The 15,924-nt window shown below is 37.2% G+C and overlaps 4 protein-coding genes across 8 annotated transcripts; 2 read left to right on the forward strand and 2 right to left on the reverse strand.

Moving 5' to 3' along the window:
• Positions 1-846: 846 nt before the first annotated feature.
• LOC147495624 (uncharacterized) lies at positions 847-4,450 on the forward strand. Its single transcript, XM_086564232.1, has 3 exons — positions 847-1,146; positions 1,862-2,859; positions 3,636-4,450. Exons 2-3 carry the CDS (start codon positions 1,886-1,888, stop codon positions 4,117-4,119), a joined length of 1,458 nt encoding a protein of 485 aa, XP_086420358.1. The 5' UTR covers positions 847-1,146; positions 1,862-1,885; the 3' UTR covers positions 4,120-4,450.
• A 266-nt stretch (positions 4,451-4,716) lies between these two features.
• Positions 4,717-7,546, reverse strand: LOC147495625 (ABC transporter G family member 26-like). The gene is made up of 8 exons (XM_086564231.1): positions 7,142-7,546; positions 6,917-7,072; positions 6,543-6,726; positions 6,175-6,453; positions 5,806-6,087; positions 5,431-5,715; positions 5,252-5,359; positions 4,717-5,159 (listed from the first exon to the last, which is right to left on the reverse strand). The coding sequence occupies exons 1-8, from the start codon at positions 7,435-7,437 to the stop codon at positions 4,890-4,892; spliced, it is 1,860 nt and encodes a 619-aa protein (XP_086420357.1). The 5' UTR covers positions 7,438-7,546; the 3' UTR covers positions 4,717-4,889.
• Positions 7,547-8,424: 878 nt separating this feature from the next.
• Positions 8,425-10,713, forward strand: LOC147495626 (uncharacterized). Its single transcript, XM_086566787.1, has 5 exons — positions 8,425-8,565; positions 8,960-9,050; positions 9,521-9,593; positions 9,697-9,752; positions 10,449-10,713. The coding sequence occupies exons 2-5, from the start codon at positions 8,998-9,000 to the stop codon at positions 10,561-10,563; spliced, it is 297 nt and encodes a 98-aa protein (XP_086422913.1). The 5' UTR covers positions 8,425-8,565; positions 8,960-8,997; the 3' UTR covers positions 10,564-10,713.
• Positions 10,714-11,346: 633 nt separating this feature from the next.
• Positions 11,347-15,574, reverse strand: LOC147495627 (protein ABIL3-like). 5 transcript variants are annotated; one of them, XM_086566791.1, is made up of 11 exons: positions 15,496-15,537; positions 15,361-15,388; positions 15,104-15,258; positions 14,279-14,361; positions 14,029-14,179; positions 12,824-12,923; positions 12,584-12,682; positions 12,443-12,485; positions 12,276-12,340; positions 11,989-12,191; positions 11,347-11,843 (listed from the first exon to the last, which is right to left on the reverse strand). In XM_086566791.1, exons 3-11 carry the CDS (start codon positions 15,215-15,217, stop codon positions 11,673-11,675), a joined length of 1,029 nt encoding a protein of 342 aa, XP_086422917.1. In that variant the 5' UTR covers positions 15,218-15,258; positions 15,361-15,388; positions 15,496-15,537; the 3' UTR covers positions 11,347-11,672. The 5 variants fall into 5 exon arrangements, with proteins under 5 accessions (XP_086422917.1, XP_086422918.1, XP_086422916.1 ...); XM_086566792.1 differs by having other exon boundaries at positions 15,104-15,145; positions 15,361-15,574; XM_086566790.1 differs by having other exon boundaries at positions 15,104-15,247; positions 15,361-15,574.
• Positions 15,575-15,924: the final 350 nt, after the last annotated feature.

Raw genomic sequence — 15,924 nt, forward strand, 5'->3', positions numbered from 1 at the left:
TAATGACAATTATTATTAATATTTACTAACATAATATCACGAATTTTTTACTTCCGAATTTTTGCAACCAAACGTTTAAAACGCGTATTAATTAAACACCGCATAATTACTGTATTGCGAATTTTTTACCGAATATTTGACCGTACCATTTTTTTGAATCACCGAATAATTCGCGAATTATTCCCATACCGAATTTTTGCCGTATCCTGAATTAGCAACAGTGGGTGTAACTGTGTAACCAGGCACCCCGAAAGATAGTTACACAAAACTTCTATAGTTCTGGGCTTATGTTTATTTCGGCCTCAAGTTGACTCCAAGCCCAAGTTAGGCTTCAAAATACCAATACATATTGCAACTTTGCAAGTGAAAATTGCAGATTCCAAACTCGTTGAAATTTCTTCCAAATCATCACAAACCAGAATGGTAGTTGTTGTCATGGACCAAAATATCGCCGATATATCCGATATATCGCCGATATATATCGGTATTTTGGTACACCGACATCGATATTTCCGACATATATCCATCGAATATAGAATCCTTTTTTTCCGATATATATCGAATTTCCGATATGAAACTTTATATCAATATAATCGATATTTCCCGATATATATCGGTTGACTTTTTGACCATTTTAAAATATAAACCGATATTTTCAATATATTTCGATATATATCCGATATTTCCGATATTATATTTCCGAATATCCCGATATTTTTATATATTTTAAATAGTTTGGATTGTTACCAAAAAATGGATATATCCGAAATATCCGATATATCCGATATATATCGGTTTTTGGGTACACCGATATATTCATCGATATCGATATTTTGGGCCTTGGTTGTTGTTATGTCGAATTGTTGAGGATATTTTTATGGATGAACGCAAAAGTGGGGTAGCCTACGATTTTCCATATTAAAAAAAAAAATTAAATATATAAATTTGCATTTACAACAAATAAAAAAAATAAAAAAAAGACAACGACAAAAAAAGAACTCTGACAAGCGCAATCCCCATCTCTTAGATTCGCCAATAATTTTCCGTAACTGATTTTATCCTTAACAAAAATCTCATCCATTTCTCTTGACTTAAGAGATCCATCATCATATCTAATAATCACCAGAATGTTTTCCTTCTTTTCAGGTATATACTACTTTCTCTATTTATCATACTTTAACTTTGTTATATTTTATTACCATCATACCATGTTGCCTGTTATATTATCTTTGTCATGTATATGTGTTATTCATGGTGTACTCTAAGGGGTGATTATACATGATGGGGTTGTTTTATTTTGTTGTTATAGTGGAATTTTGTTGGTTACTTTTTTGCTGAATGTGGGGAAGTCTGATCTGAGCTATCTAGCTTTAAATAACCACTTGCTTGATTTTCATTCAATTAATGAACTTCTTGTCTTGTTATTTTTGTTTAGACTTTATTAATAGGAATTCATGTTTCTTCGAGGGATAAATTAAACTGTTATATTTGTTTTCTTTGTCTATAAGTATGCTTGCAATCATTTAGCTGATAATATTATTGGAGTTCTTGCCAGCAAACTTTGAAACCAACTTCCTATCTCATAAGCTAGGATAAAAATGCATATTTTAGGGGCATCGACATTCTGGTTGCCACACCATTCTTGTCTCTCGGTCCTTATCTACTGTCATTTTCCCTTCCCTACTTCAGACTACTCTTTGTGGCCATCCCTTTGTCTTGGGTTCATTGAGTCCTTAACCATCTACAACTCTAGAAAATGCAACCCTTTTGTTCATGGTTTTGTAGTATAACAAATGGGAACATAAAAATTTTAAATTGTATTTACAATATACCTCTCTTAACAGAGACTTTCCCTTTGCAGCAAAAAGTATAGGAGAGTGAGGAAATGATGGCAGCAGCAGAGGCAAGAGCTGCTTGGCAGCGCACAGCTAACCGTTGCTTTGTCCAAGAAGATGCCAAAAGAGCTCCGAAGTTAGCTTGCTGCCCATCATCATCTTCGACTTCAAAACCCCTCGTTGATTTGGGACCTGGTGATGCAGCAAACATGCCAGAACATGCCTCCGCCGGATTTGTGCCACTCAACAGGTATCCCTGTAATTCCAATCTACCGCCTGACACCAAATGGTGGCTCCAGCTGCAGCCCAATTTCGGGCATCAGAAGGATTTTACCTCCGAACAGTTAAATATATTGGAGATGGAGTTGGAATCCTTGAGAGATGCAGAGATGAAAAGGATGTCACAACTTACCGAGGATCTACCAGTGAGGGAAGAAGTCATTTCGGGAATTTCTACTGAAAGAAATGCTCTGTCATCTTTAGTCTTGCAGCGGAGAATGTCGGCAACTTGCATGAAAAATTACTCAGAAACTATAGCACAAGAACCATCTGTTGTAGACTGTGACAGCACACAAAAGACACTTCCGCAGAAAAACACAGGAGAATACTGGTGTAGAGACAAGGAGTCCATGGATGTTGATCCGGTCGAACAATATATGTCAAAACAACCTGAGAAGCTCTTTGATATGGAGTCCCCTTGGATGGGAGGTGAGAAAACTGAGCCGTGGTGGCGCACTGCAGATAAAGATGAGTTGGCTTCATTGGTTGCACAGAAATCACTAGAGCATGTTGAGAATTGTGATCTTCCGCCTCCCCAGATTATTCATATTAGGAAAGGTCCATTTGCTAGTCATGAGAGTTTCAACCAGGATGGGACTTTCTCTTCTTTTGAACGAAAGAAACTCACTGGTCTCTGCAGTTCAGTTGATCATTCACGGTGTTGTATTACTTGTGGTGGTGAGAACAGAAAACATCGGGGCTCTGATGAAAAAGATTTATCCTATGGTTTTGACAAACCATTCAGGTATTCCTTTGGAATTCTAATTTTCACCCGAGGCCACTAGCTTTATTTTATGTGTTTATTAACATTATAATCTGACTTTATTAAGAAAATCAATGGCCAACGTGGCTGCAAGTGTCAATCCTGAAATTATATTAAACTAAGCTGTTCTCTGTTTGATTCGTATGGGGTTTCTGAAAACAATTTTCTCTGGGTCAAATTGGAATTTGTGGTTTTGTGATGTAGAATCTCAAAACAAGGTTACGTATGCTACTGGGGCAGCTAGTTCCATTATTTTTATCAGCCAACCAAGTTACAAATAAAATGAAAATATAAACAGTGACCATTTTATAGAATCTCAAAACAAGGTTACGTATGCTACTGGGGCAGCTAGTTCCATTATTTTTATCAGCCGACCAAGTTACAAATAAAATGAAATATAAACAGTGACTATTTCCTGTAATTGTGTCACTTTTATGGTTTTTCCAGTCTTCCTTCTTATTATACCGTGAAATATCTCTGATTGTTGTCCAACTTGATTTAATATCAAATGTTCATTCCATACAACGTACAATACTGGGAAGTGTTGGAAAGATTTCCTTGAGAACTTGAGATCGTGGAATAGTAAATCAAGGCATCACAAAGATATCAAAACAAGTCTTGAGGATATTAAAACAAATCCACTGGAAGGCATGTTATCAAGCCATGCATCTTATATTGAGTAAAGATAGTATTAGATACAGTGTAAAATTGTATTGATTAGTTTGTTTGTGCTAATACTTTGACATGTGATCCTGCAGTTCTGACAATCACAGTAAATACAGTAAGGATCCAACAGATACCAGTAACACATCTGAGAGCGAACCAAGTAAGGCTGAGCTGATGGACGCACTCCGCCATTCCCAAACTCGGGCAAGGGAGGCTGAGAATGCAGCTCAGAAGGCGTACGATGAGAAAGAGCACATCATCAAGCTTTTATTCCGGCAGGCTTCTCATCTCTTTGCATACAGGCAGTGGTTACAACTGTTGCAGCTGGAGACCTTTTACCTCCAGCTGAAGAACAAGGACCAGTCAATCTCTACACTCTTCCCAGTGTTCCTTCCATGGACGCCATACAAAGGTAGGCAGTGGAAGAGAGGTAAGCAGAAGCCAAAGAAAACAAAGCGTAGCCAACCGAGGTATGACATTGGTAGGTACGTTGTTGCTTTCGCAGTGGGATTGGGTCTTGCTGGTGCTGGATTGTTTCTGGGTTGGACCATGGGTTGGTTGTTTCCCATGTTCTAGATAACTTTGATTACCACCGTATTGCATTTGTCTGCCTGACGCAATGGTGTGGTGAGTTAGTAAATGTGGTTACAATGTCTAATCAAACTTGGTAATGGTGTGGAGATGAGGTATTGTCGTCCCTGTTAGAAACTAGTTCATCGTTTGCGATATCATAGTGTACCCGAAATTGTAGTGGATTGCAGGTAGAGTTTACTCAGCTTGTGGTAGATAAAATTGTTCTGAGATGTATATTTTTTGTGAAAATGATGTGAGATGTGTACAGTTGTATATATTGCCATATTGGAGTTAACAATGTGTAACGGTAAGCTCTCTTTCTTATTGCCTTCAATTCTATGTGCCTTAAAAATTCACATGAGCAGGATATTCTTCGGGTGCATCCTTTAGTCCTAAACACTTGATCTGATCAATAATTAGGAAGAAATTCACTCAGAATCTACAAAACATCAAAAGGAATCTCTCTCATCAAATCTAATTCTAGGCGAAGGCTACGGGTATTGATTGACTCATTGACCTAGTTCGTGCCGTAGCCTTGTTATATTCATCGTTTGTTTTTTGTTGCAGCAATTGTACTCCATCATGTGCTAATAACAAAAATTCAACAACAAAAGCATTTCCATTCCAATGTCGTATTAAATTTGCTTTGCGTGAGCTATTTCTGGAATGTCGAAATACATAAATGCTTTCCACTCTTTGACTTTCTACGATACACAGATCTCCATTACGTACTGCCTTTAGTCATAAATGATTTGTTGAGAGGTAATGGCTCATCAAAGATTACAGACGTTTATTCTTCTACGTAGAGACAAATATGCACAAAATCGATAAGCTATAGCCATGGCTAGAAGGATCCAGACTTCTTTCGAGCCACCATTTAAGTTTACGGTGTCAAAAGAGGGTGAGTTCTGCAAACTTCGGCAGCCACTTTTGCTTTCACAGTCGTACAACTCATCTCCTGAATATTGTACTTTCAAGAGAAGTCGAAACCCGTAATACATGAAAGATACGTATTTCAACCATTGCATGAAATCTGGTATGTGCTGTGTCAAAAGCAAATTTAAAGCAAGTATAAGAGTGGGAAAACCAGTGCATTGTGCTTACGGCAAGAGGGTATAACTAAGCAGGGGAATACCTGCACATAATATCCTCCAGTGAGGAGAAACAACATTAGTATAAGAGAGGCAATCATCCCAGCTCGTTTTATACTCAAGACCATGGCACCGAAGAGCTCCCCAGCTCCCTGAAAAAAAATCACCTTATGCACTGGCCATATATGGATTAAATAGTGCCCTTGTATATAGTTTTACTTACTTGGCTTGTAATGACTATCAATAATATTGCAAAATGGGTCATCAAGAAGCAAGCTATCGTTCTCTTGAAACCAGCCATGAAATAAACAATGAGCATGAAACAGGTTGGATATAATACATGAGCCAACATGTCGCATAATGTACTGCACACGTAGTACACACTAAGCCTGTACATGTCAGCCTTCCTTTCTTTCACCAAGTAGACCTTCTCAAATGGGAAAACATACACTGCCCCAAATATTGATGAAGATGTCCAGAAAATGCAAATGTAATATATCAGGCCGACCTACAAAAATGCTCTGGCTAAGGCGAAAATAGAATAAAAATAATAAGACACTTGCTCAATTAGGGAAGTTTGATCCGATCACAACTTTACCTGGTCTCTGAGTTGAGCCTCTGTTCCAGTCTTAGATTTCCACCAAAGAAGACCTAATAAGATTGCAACTCCAAGGGCTTGAACAAGTCTTAGTTTATCAAAATAATCTCTATATCTCTCTCTAAATGTTCTCTTTGATAATATCAAAAATTGTTCCCACCAAGTCATGGTCCAATCCTTCTTCACTTGAACAGCCAACTGTAGATGTTCTGGAGTCATTGTTGTTCTGTGACTTGCTTTTTCTCTTGGTTCTATCTCGGTTTTGAATTTCACTTGTAAATACTGGAATGTAATAGGAAATTAATAAATGTCAATAAAAGATCTACTGGTTTATCCTACATAGTTGTACCACATCTACTTGTTGCTTACTTTGATTACATCTCTCTCGAATTCAAATGAGCCTGGCGGAGCTCGTAAGTCTTCAGGGATACTTATATCATTTACTTGTCCGGTTGTTAAATCAAGTAGGAATTCAGCGGGATTCATCGCTATCTCAGGGACAAACCTTAAAGAAGAGAAGTACTCCATGGAATCTCTAGCCTTACCATAGTACACTGGATAACCTTCGGATATGAGCAAAAGCTTATCAAACATGTGAAACATTCTGCTTGAAGGCTGATGGATTGTTGTGATGATTGTTCTTCCTGCCTTTGGAGACCCACAAAATGTTCGTTTTAGCAAGAACAGCTAGTTATTTCCAGTAAGCCAGATAAGGAAACAACCAAAGAATTTCTAACCTTGGTAATCCCTTGAAGAATCCGAAGGAGTCTATTTGCAGAGGTGGAATCAAGGCCAGAAGTTGGTTCGTCAAGCAACAATAAAGACGGGTCTACAAGTATTTCATAACCGATACTAGTTCTTTTTCTTTCACCTCCAGAGATCCCTTTAACAAATGCTCCTCCTATTCTTGTTTGGCGACATCTATGACAAAACGAGATATAAGCTAGAGTTGTCAGCAAATAGGCATGATATTAACAAACTTAATTATACATTTCATTCCATGTCTTCCTTTTTTTTTATTAAACTCATTCTTATTGGAAAAGGCAGTATATATGACGACTTACTCGCCATCGATAGTTGCGTGAAGTTATAGTTTAAGTCTTCCACATACCTTTCAAGTCCTAATTCCTTAACTATAGTATCCACTCTTGTGTACTTTTGTTGTTTGCTCATATTGCTCGGAAGTCTTAGAAATGCAGCAAAGAGAAGGGTTTCTTCCACTGTTAGTTGAGGAAAGAGCAAGTCGTCTTGCATTACAAATCCTATCCTGCAAGTTTAAATTCGTGAATACCGCATCCGGGGCATTACTTTACAAAAATATAAATCAACATCTAACCTCCTCTTAAGTGCTGGGTTGTATGGAATGTCATTATAAGTCACAGTTCCTTTGACATTTTCGTGCAATCTACCCCCTAGTATCTTGAGTAAGGTTGTCTTTCCGCTACCAGAAGGTCCCATTAATGCAAGAATTTCTCCGGGACCTATGCTTCCTGTAATACCCTTCAAGATGTGCTTGTAGGCTACTCCATCCATATTCAGTTGTGAAGCCACCTTTGATATCACAACCTTCACAGGGTTCTTCGATGAAGTCTGGGTGCTTCTCACTTTGAACTCCAAATCTTCAAACTGCATTCACCACAAATAAGTTAATGCTCATTCTGGTCAGAAAAGTTATAGTTTCAAGTACAGAGATATTGTGATAAAAAGCATGTCAGCGCACAAATTGGCTATTTAGCTCCTCAACTCTAGTGTAGTACACACGCAACACACACGTACACACACTGATTGTAGTAGTGGCTGAAATGGAGATAATTGGCTACCGGACATGTATTATTATGTTCCCCCGACCCATACTGATTAATAACTGGAACAATGTACCTTGAGAAATATTGGAATAAGGGAATCTTTATTGGTGTTAAGAGGTTCTTCATCTATCACAATTTCTGAGTTCCTTTCCTCTGTATATGCTTGAGTCATGAACTCTATGCTGTGACCAAAGCCATTACTTCCGGCAATTTGCATTTCACCCATGGTTGAAAGGGACAATACTGATGTCACTCCTTCATCCTCCCTGCCAATTTCTACCTCACTCTGGAAATCCATGTCATGGATAAAACTGTACACAAGGTCAATATTAAGTGAAGGAGTTAATGCACTCTACAATGAGGTGATTCAACTAGAATTAACCAAAAGCTTGCCTATCATTGAGATATATTGTTTATTAGATCACATGCTTTCATTGTTGAAATATATTGGTAATTGGTAGATCACATGCTTTCATTGTTGAAATGTAGGACTTGGGTTTGGACATATGAAACAATATATTAATTAGTCATGTCCGCACAACACCCTTTGGCTGTTTATTTTTATTTTCATTTTTGAGAATGCAGCTCAGAAGGCGTGCACATCATCAAGCTTTTATTCCGGCATGCTTCTCACCTCTTATCATACAAGCAGTGGCTACAACTATTGCCTCCAGCTGAAGAACAAGGACCAGTCCATCTCTACTCTCTTCCCAGTGTTCCTTCCATATTGGGCAGATTGTTATGATATATACCAACAGAATAAATATCGGAATTCCGGGATCCGATATATTGAACGAGAGCGACATTACATTATAATGGACTTTGTCCAAAGCCCAAAGTCCAAACCCGTATTTGGCTTCTCCCTTTCTTCACTCCCTGTTCTCTTTCTTCCTCCTTCTCTAAAGACCAAAAAGAAGCTGTGTCCTAATATCACCACCTCTCCTCTCTGTTTCAGGTAATAAGAACAGAACACCACCTCATTCTTCAAAAGTTTCAAATCATTTTTTTACAACTGTCAATAATAATGTTACTGTAGTTTATTATTCTAGTGTTTAAAGTAGTTAAAGGTTTTATCCTTTTTTGTTCTTACATTCAGTAAAGATTATTTTTTTCTTGATTTTAGTACAGAATAAGGTAATGGGCGTCTTTATTTTTTGAAGGAATCCGTGTTTTTTTAATAAGAGGTGGTTTTTATTTTGGAAGTATAGTGATTTTTTTGTGGAAATTGGTGTTGGGCATTTGTTAGATAGAGTTGAAACATGGTAGTTTGTCTGCAATACGTCACTTGTTAGTTAGAGCCTTGTTTTTTGAAGTAATGATGAAGTCTTACTTTGGAAATATATTTACAGGTTTACCAGTAAAGTAGAACAACTAGTTAGAGAAACACATGGACGTGGCACAGGGAGCCACTCCTTCTCCTGAAAAGTGGCAGTTCAGTTGGTAAGTAGGCGGTTTCCTTTTTTTTTTTTTTTTAAATCTTGTTTTTGTATTCATGGAGTAGACAAGAAAACAAACTTTGTCCAGACCAACTAGTCCATCCTACCTACATATTTAATGTGTCAAAAAATATAAAAGATGGCAGTTCAGCTAATAGAAAGAGAGGAGTATCAAAATACGGTTATGATAACAATGTCTCAGCATTGGAGGTTTTGTAACACAGATGGTAGATTTTATGCAAAATTAGAGTTTTTCAGGAAAAGGAAAGTAGTGAAGGTTGGCAAATTAGTTTTTTTTTTTCTCAAATAAATTAGCGGTCAAATTTCAAGGGAAGAAATGAAGAGGGATACTGTGTGATTTTAGTGAGAATTTTTTATAATAATGGAGGGAATAAAGGTTAATGCTGTGCGAAAGTCCAGGTTAGCATCTCATGTTAAGAAAAATAGCTCATGTAACATCCTTTCTTTCTACAGTACCTTGGAAGTAGATTATGGGAGTGAGGAAAATGCACGCATTGTCTACGCAGCGTTAGCTGTCGATAAGGAGGTAATCCTATAAATATGTGACTTTTGGACAAAGACACAAAAGAGTGGTTGTAATTCATTAGTCCGAAGGCTTTTCATTCTTTGACTTACATATATAATTGCAGTTGCAACCTGACAGAGTGAAACGGCAGATGATTGTGTCCGATGGAAAGCTTTCAGTGTGAGTTTTTCTCTCTTCTATTCACGACTTTATTTTCTTCCTCGTTCTGAAAGGCCGTATGGTGTATGCAAAATAGCTCGGTGGTAGCATAATTGCGTAAATAGGTTTTTCACATTCACTTCTCTTTTGTGTTTTGGTATGGGATGTAGTTGGAGGATTGTGGTAAATTTTGTTTTTCCTTTCTCTTTGTTTGCACTAAGAATGTTAACGGTGGTTTACTGCAAATCTTAGTGAGGTAGGATTACAGGAATTGTATATGGGAATCCAACCGCCCTTAAAGACTATATTGGAATATTTTCCTTCCCGTCGAACTCCCATGATATCTGCAAGCATTCCTGGGTACGCAAGTAGCATTGCAGACCAGTTCACGTGATTCAGTGGTTAAGTCATACAAATTATGATTCGCTATCCCCAACCCAGTGGTGGGATAGCTCAAAAGAGTTAAACGTTATATAAGCATTTCTATAAACTGTGATAAGAAATTGCTAGCTGTGTCATACAGATAGTATTTTGGTGATGCCAATCGTGCTTGAACTATACAGCTATACAGTTCTTGAGCTATTGAGAAATGTTGTCACTGTCTATAATCGCCTTGTTATGCATGTAGGAGAGTTGGTCATTCATCTTAAGCGACCACTTTTATAGATGACTTGCTGTTTATCTGCTCTTATGTTTTATTTTAACTTTTTCTTTCAGACGTTTTGAAGCAGTCGAGGCACGATTTCTTCGCATGTCATTCACTTCATTTGTAGACATTCTAACACTTGCTACAAAAACAATCGAAGAATTTGGACCTGGGATGGAATTGTAGAACTCATGGATTAAGCTTTATCTCAAATGCGTATTATTGTGCAAAATTTTTGACCTGATCAGTACCTGACAGGGTGCGTGTAAACTCTACTCAGGGCTTGGCCCGACTTATTTTCTACTAGAAATGTAATTTTATGGATTTGTTTTGCCACTTTGTCTATTTTTTTTTTTCCCGAAAAAGCAAGATTGGGCTGGGCAAAACTGTTTTAGATTACATAGATAATTCAAATTTAGCGTCTAGTTCGCGAATTAGGGGGTGGAATATTGTTAAGTGATGGACATCTCATTGTTGGTTCGCGCATAAGGCCATCATTGGCATCTGAATTCTAGATAATTGCCAATACACATCTCGGTGTATTCCAGGGAAGTATCTTGATGAAATCAACATTCTAGGAGAATGAAACTTTGGTGCTGGGCCATGCAGGGCAGACTTAATACTTACCTTAATGGTTTAGCAAGTGTGTTTTCTTACTCTTGAGATGTACAACGAGCTATATAAAAGCTGGAACACCATTATCATCCATTCATCCTTTAGAGAGAATTGAACTTCCGGCATAGCTGCCAGAGTTTATTGCTTCCTGTTAAACAAACTAGTACAGCGAGTTTAGTGAATTATTGCTTAAACTTGTGAAATTGTCAATTTATGCAAAACCAAAAACACGAATCATTGTGCTCTATTTCCTTTCAACTCTAGCCTTCTGCACACTCTTCCAAAACATTTGGTAGATCATTGTCCAAATGGTAGTACAACTTTTGGACCCCTGAGAGAGACCTACTACAAGGATTTGATGAAAAAATATATGATGGCGGCATTATTAATTACAAAAGGCACCTCAATTGTCTGAAAAGGAAAAACAAATGATAAATAACAACCTAGAATATTGAGACATCCACCAATTATCATTCCTGAGGCTCAAAACAATAAGTGGGGGTCAATTTGATATAAAATGTTATCGCAAAATAAATATTTGATGTACACGATGAAATGTATTCTGCACTATAAAGTGACTGCAACTACGAGTTGGAACTAAATAGAAATCAGACATTGATGGTCGCTGCTCATGAACTTGCTTCCGTGCATGGCTGCCCCTATTTTGTCTGTGTTTACCCTTAGTATTCATCCAAGTAAGTGTACAGCATGTCATCATGCTTAGACTTGCGTCTTCTGAGGAGAGCTTTGAAGAGGCGTTTACTTTTGCTGGGGTATTGGTCAACATCAATATTGTTGTCCCTTTCAGTATGGCCATTAGTTGAAGATGGTTTTCGAGGATCTGAAGGGTACTGCAGTATCAAACAAGAGAACCAAGAACTTGACTATTAAATAAAATGACCCATTTGCATAGTACAGTAGTAGACCATATGCAAGAATAACTAACAAAATATCAAAAGTAATTGGTGCTAATTGTTCCATATTCCCTATACTCACCTGAAATCTTCCACTAGATGATTTTGGACTTGTCGGCCTACTTGGCGTAGGAGTTGTTGGTCTAGTTGGGGTAGGAGTTGTTGGTCTACTGGAGTTAGGAGTGGCAGGCCTACTTAAGAAAGATCCAGAGCGCAGGAGAGGAAACTTAGAGCGCAGTGGTGAGGATGTTCTCTTCTCTGAGACCTTTTGTTTATTTGTTTTGTCTGGGCAAACATAATCAGCATATCAGCAGCAAGAAGAGATAACCAAACATGGTTCAGGAAACAAATGAATCGTTTAGAACAAACCTGTGAAGGAAAAGGAGCGGGAGTGAGAGGAAGATTGTGGAGTAGGTGATGGAGAACGGCCCTTTCTGCACATCAAACTTAATGCATTTGATCAGTATCTTGATAAACTTTGGGCATTCAGTTTCGAACTTTGGTTGAATAAACTACAATAATATCTTTTGAGGTACCTGACTGTGGACTGGTGAGCACTTTTGATTGTCGTCTGAACAGCTTTGGCAGAGTAAACAAAATACAGAACAACCAATTAAGCTGCTATCTAGAAGTCATAGATAAAATACAATTCGAAACATGAAATTAAAAGAGAATACCATTCATCAAGTGACTCCAATCGTCTTCCTTGTGAAGACCTAACTCGTGATACTTTGATGTAGTATGACTATGTTCATGACAATGTACAGTTTCCTGAACTGAGTACACAAATTAAAGTTTAAAACAATATGTGAGACTGATAAATCTTCCAAAAATAAGATAAAAAAGGAAGTTTTACAGAAGCAAGTATTGGAACCCGATTCCAGGGAGAAGAAAGAAGAAGGGTAGAGCATGCTTGCCTGGCAAGATGTACCGCTTATGGTACTTTGGAGTTCTCATCACCAAGGACTGTTGGGAAAGTCCTTCACGATCTATGCACTCTTGACAGGTTCTGAGTCTCTAAAACCCCCCACCAAGGAGAAAACAGAGAACAACTCAGTAGAGCAATACCAAAATATGTTCCAAAGAATCATAGGCCAGGTTGTTTACTCTGCAAAGGTTTGCACTGTAAGTGGTGAATTAATATAGGGAAATGAGAGGAGATTCGAGTCTTGTATTCTAGCTTTCGGAGAGCTCTACTCATGTCCAGTTGCGTTGAAGGAGACAAAACGATCAAACTTTGTTGTTCAAAATTGCAAAGTTTTGCCTCTAACACACCATGCTCATTATAGATACTCCAGAGCCACAAGCCCACAACCTTTTAAAACAGAAAATATACCAATTTCATTCATCTTTTGCACTCCAAAATTTTGTATAGTAAGGAACAAGCAAAGGCCAGAGTAGCAAACATGTTGCAACTCAGTTTCCACGTACATAAAAAGCATGCTGATGCCTAATCTTCCTTAAATTAATTATTTAGAATTACTTATTTAAAGCAAGGATATAAATAGCATATACAGGCAGGTCTCAAGGTTACAAGGATCGGATAAAAATCTTCCATTTAATTGTGTACACATACATGTATGTAATGCAGCAATTGTGTGCATGTACCTAAGGTTGATTACTATGCTCAGATTTTTCATAGTTTTTCAGGATTTAACCTGCTATCTACAATCTATTTGGGCTATTACCCATTTGCTATCTTTTTGCCTGTTTAGACCGCCAAATCTTATGTTTCATATATGCTACCGGAGGATTGCATTAAAGTCTCTAAGAACAGCAGTTTATTTTAAGCTAAATTGTTGAGAGAAGTCATATACGTACTGCTTCAAAGCATTACAGTGGATCCCTTGTTGATCCATGGAGAAATTTAAGAGCTTCAAAATAGTTTTGTGTGTCCAATACTTGGTGAAATAGTTTTTAGGAATACAGTTTTGACCCACAAATAGACCAGGCAATGATTCATCATTCATGACCCTCTTAATCATATGTCATATTTGACATGGGATGGATACATGATTCTTTCTTTTCCATTTTTGGGAAAGGGGGGGGGAGGGAGGGAGGGAAATAAAATTTATACCTATTTTATATCAACTAAATAATAATGAAAGAAACTAAAGATTACCTGTTCTATGCAAGAAACTCGAAGCTCTGCTCCAGAAACTTCGTCAACCTTTTCATCCAAGAGATCAGTCACCCTATAGGTGACAGAACCTAAATGATCCACCGTATTAACAAGAGCATTAATGGTGTAATCTTTCAAGGTGCTGACCACTCTACACGGATCCAAAAGTGACAGTTAGAAGTTAGAATGTGAAAAAAAAAAAAAGAACAGGTGGAGACAATCTCTCATTCTCAAAACAAGAGACACCTACATTTCTTTTTGTTCATCATTTGTATAAGAGACTTCAAAGTACTCTGCTGCAGAGTACAACTGTGTTCTCAAATTCTTCAGATCCTGCAAAAGGAGTGCAAGATAATCCATTTCTTTATTCAGGAAAACAGCAGTGAAATTCAACAGTTTGCTTAAATCATAAAACTAGAACTGAAAATATGAGTAAAATACATTCCATGCTAAATTGTCAAAACAGAATTATATTCTATGACTACAATGAATGTGTTGCTATATAGGGACTTCTAACGTCTAATGTTATCACACATGCAATATGCAAATGGTTTATATTTTGATATAACTATAGCCACTAGCCAGGTAGTTTAAATGGTAATTTTTACTTCTTGTTCCTTAAACCATTGTAACAACTATTATACGAATAACCGAATATCACAAGCAACAAAAGGATCAAAACTTTAAGCAAATATTGCCCTGAAAACATTACGACAACAGCATTCCTTACTAGGCATCACACACTGTGTTGCTCTCACTCCATTGCCCCACAGTAACAACACAAATGGAGGAAGAAAGGTGGGCCAATGTGTAATGATTTTTTCAAAGTAAACCAATAATTATATTTTTGCTAGATTTCAATGAAAAAAGGCGACCCCAGGTTCTCAACTCCATTGCCCACTTGGAAATGGCATGTAGGTAAAGTGGGCCCAAAAAAAATTATCATTCAGGTTTTTTATTTATTTCAATTGAAAGCAGAACTTCAGAACCAAACCACATTTCTATTCAAACCAAAGCCACCATTAATGGAAACAAAAAACAATAAATGAGGGGCAGCAGAAAAGGGGCAGTGTACCTTGAGACTGTCTGAAAGAAACAAGCTTTGCTCCATAGAGAACTCCTCATCATAATTGCAAGACTCATCAGATTCAGAAAAAGAAGAAGATGGAGACAAGTTGTTGTTCTCCATCACATAAAGAACTAAACTTTACTATTCTTTCTGCAAAACACCTTCAACCCACTTCACCTTCAACCCACTTAAACCTCATTAACAATAAGTCAATAACTAACAAAAAGGTCCAAAATGACAAACAGCATTAACAAAATACTTACTTTGTTCTTTTGCTGTAGCTTGAATCACCTATTATAGCAAAAATAAAACCAACTTTATCATACATTTAGACCCCACTGAAAACAAAATTTAATCATTAGCATTAAATGGTTTTAAGTAGCTGTTTAGTTCATTACTTCATTGTGTGTGTGAGTTAGTGAGGTGGTTGAAAAAAGGCTGGTACTTTGGTTGAAGTGAGACAATATGAGTGATAAGAAAGATAGGTAGCCCAGGAATCTTTCTAAAAAAGAGGTCTTTAATACTTTACGCTTATTGGATTAGGACATTGGGCACAGTTTTGTATGCCACTGAAATATCAGTTATATTGATATATGTCGATACTATAAAGCTGGAAATATTGGCAACAATTCAACACCACATTTGAGTTTTCAGTTATAACGGTTCATTTCAATTTTCAACTGCTCAATTAACTATTAAAAAGTTTTTGATGAAATGTTTGAACATGATGCAGTTTCTTCACTTTCTTGTACTTCAATGATGGTTTGGGTATTTGCAAAATTGTTAAGGAAATAATGCAAATGGAGTTTTATCTCAGGCTATGTCGT

The sequence above is a fragment of the Coptis chinensis genome, chromosome 6 (genome assembly GCF_015680905.1).
Source record: "Coptis chinensis isolate HL-2020 chromosome 6, ASM1568090v1, whole genome shotgun sequence".
Classification (NCBI taxonomy): domain Eukaryota; kingdom Viridiplantae; phylum Streptophyta; class Magnoliopsida; order Ranunculales; family Ranunculaceae; genus Coptis; species Coptis chinensis.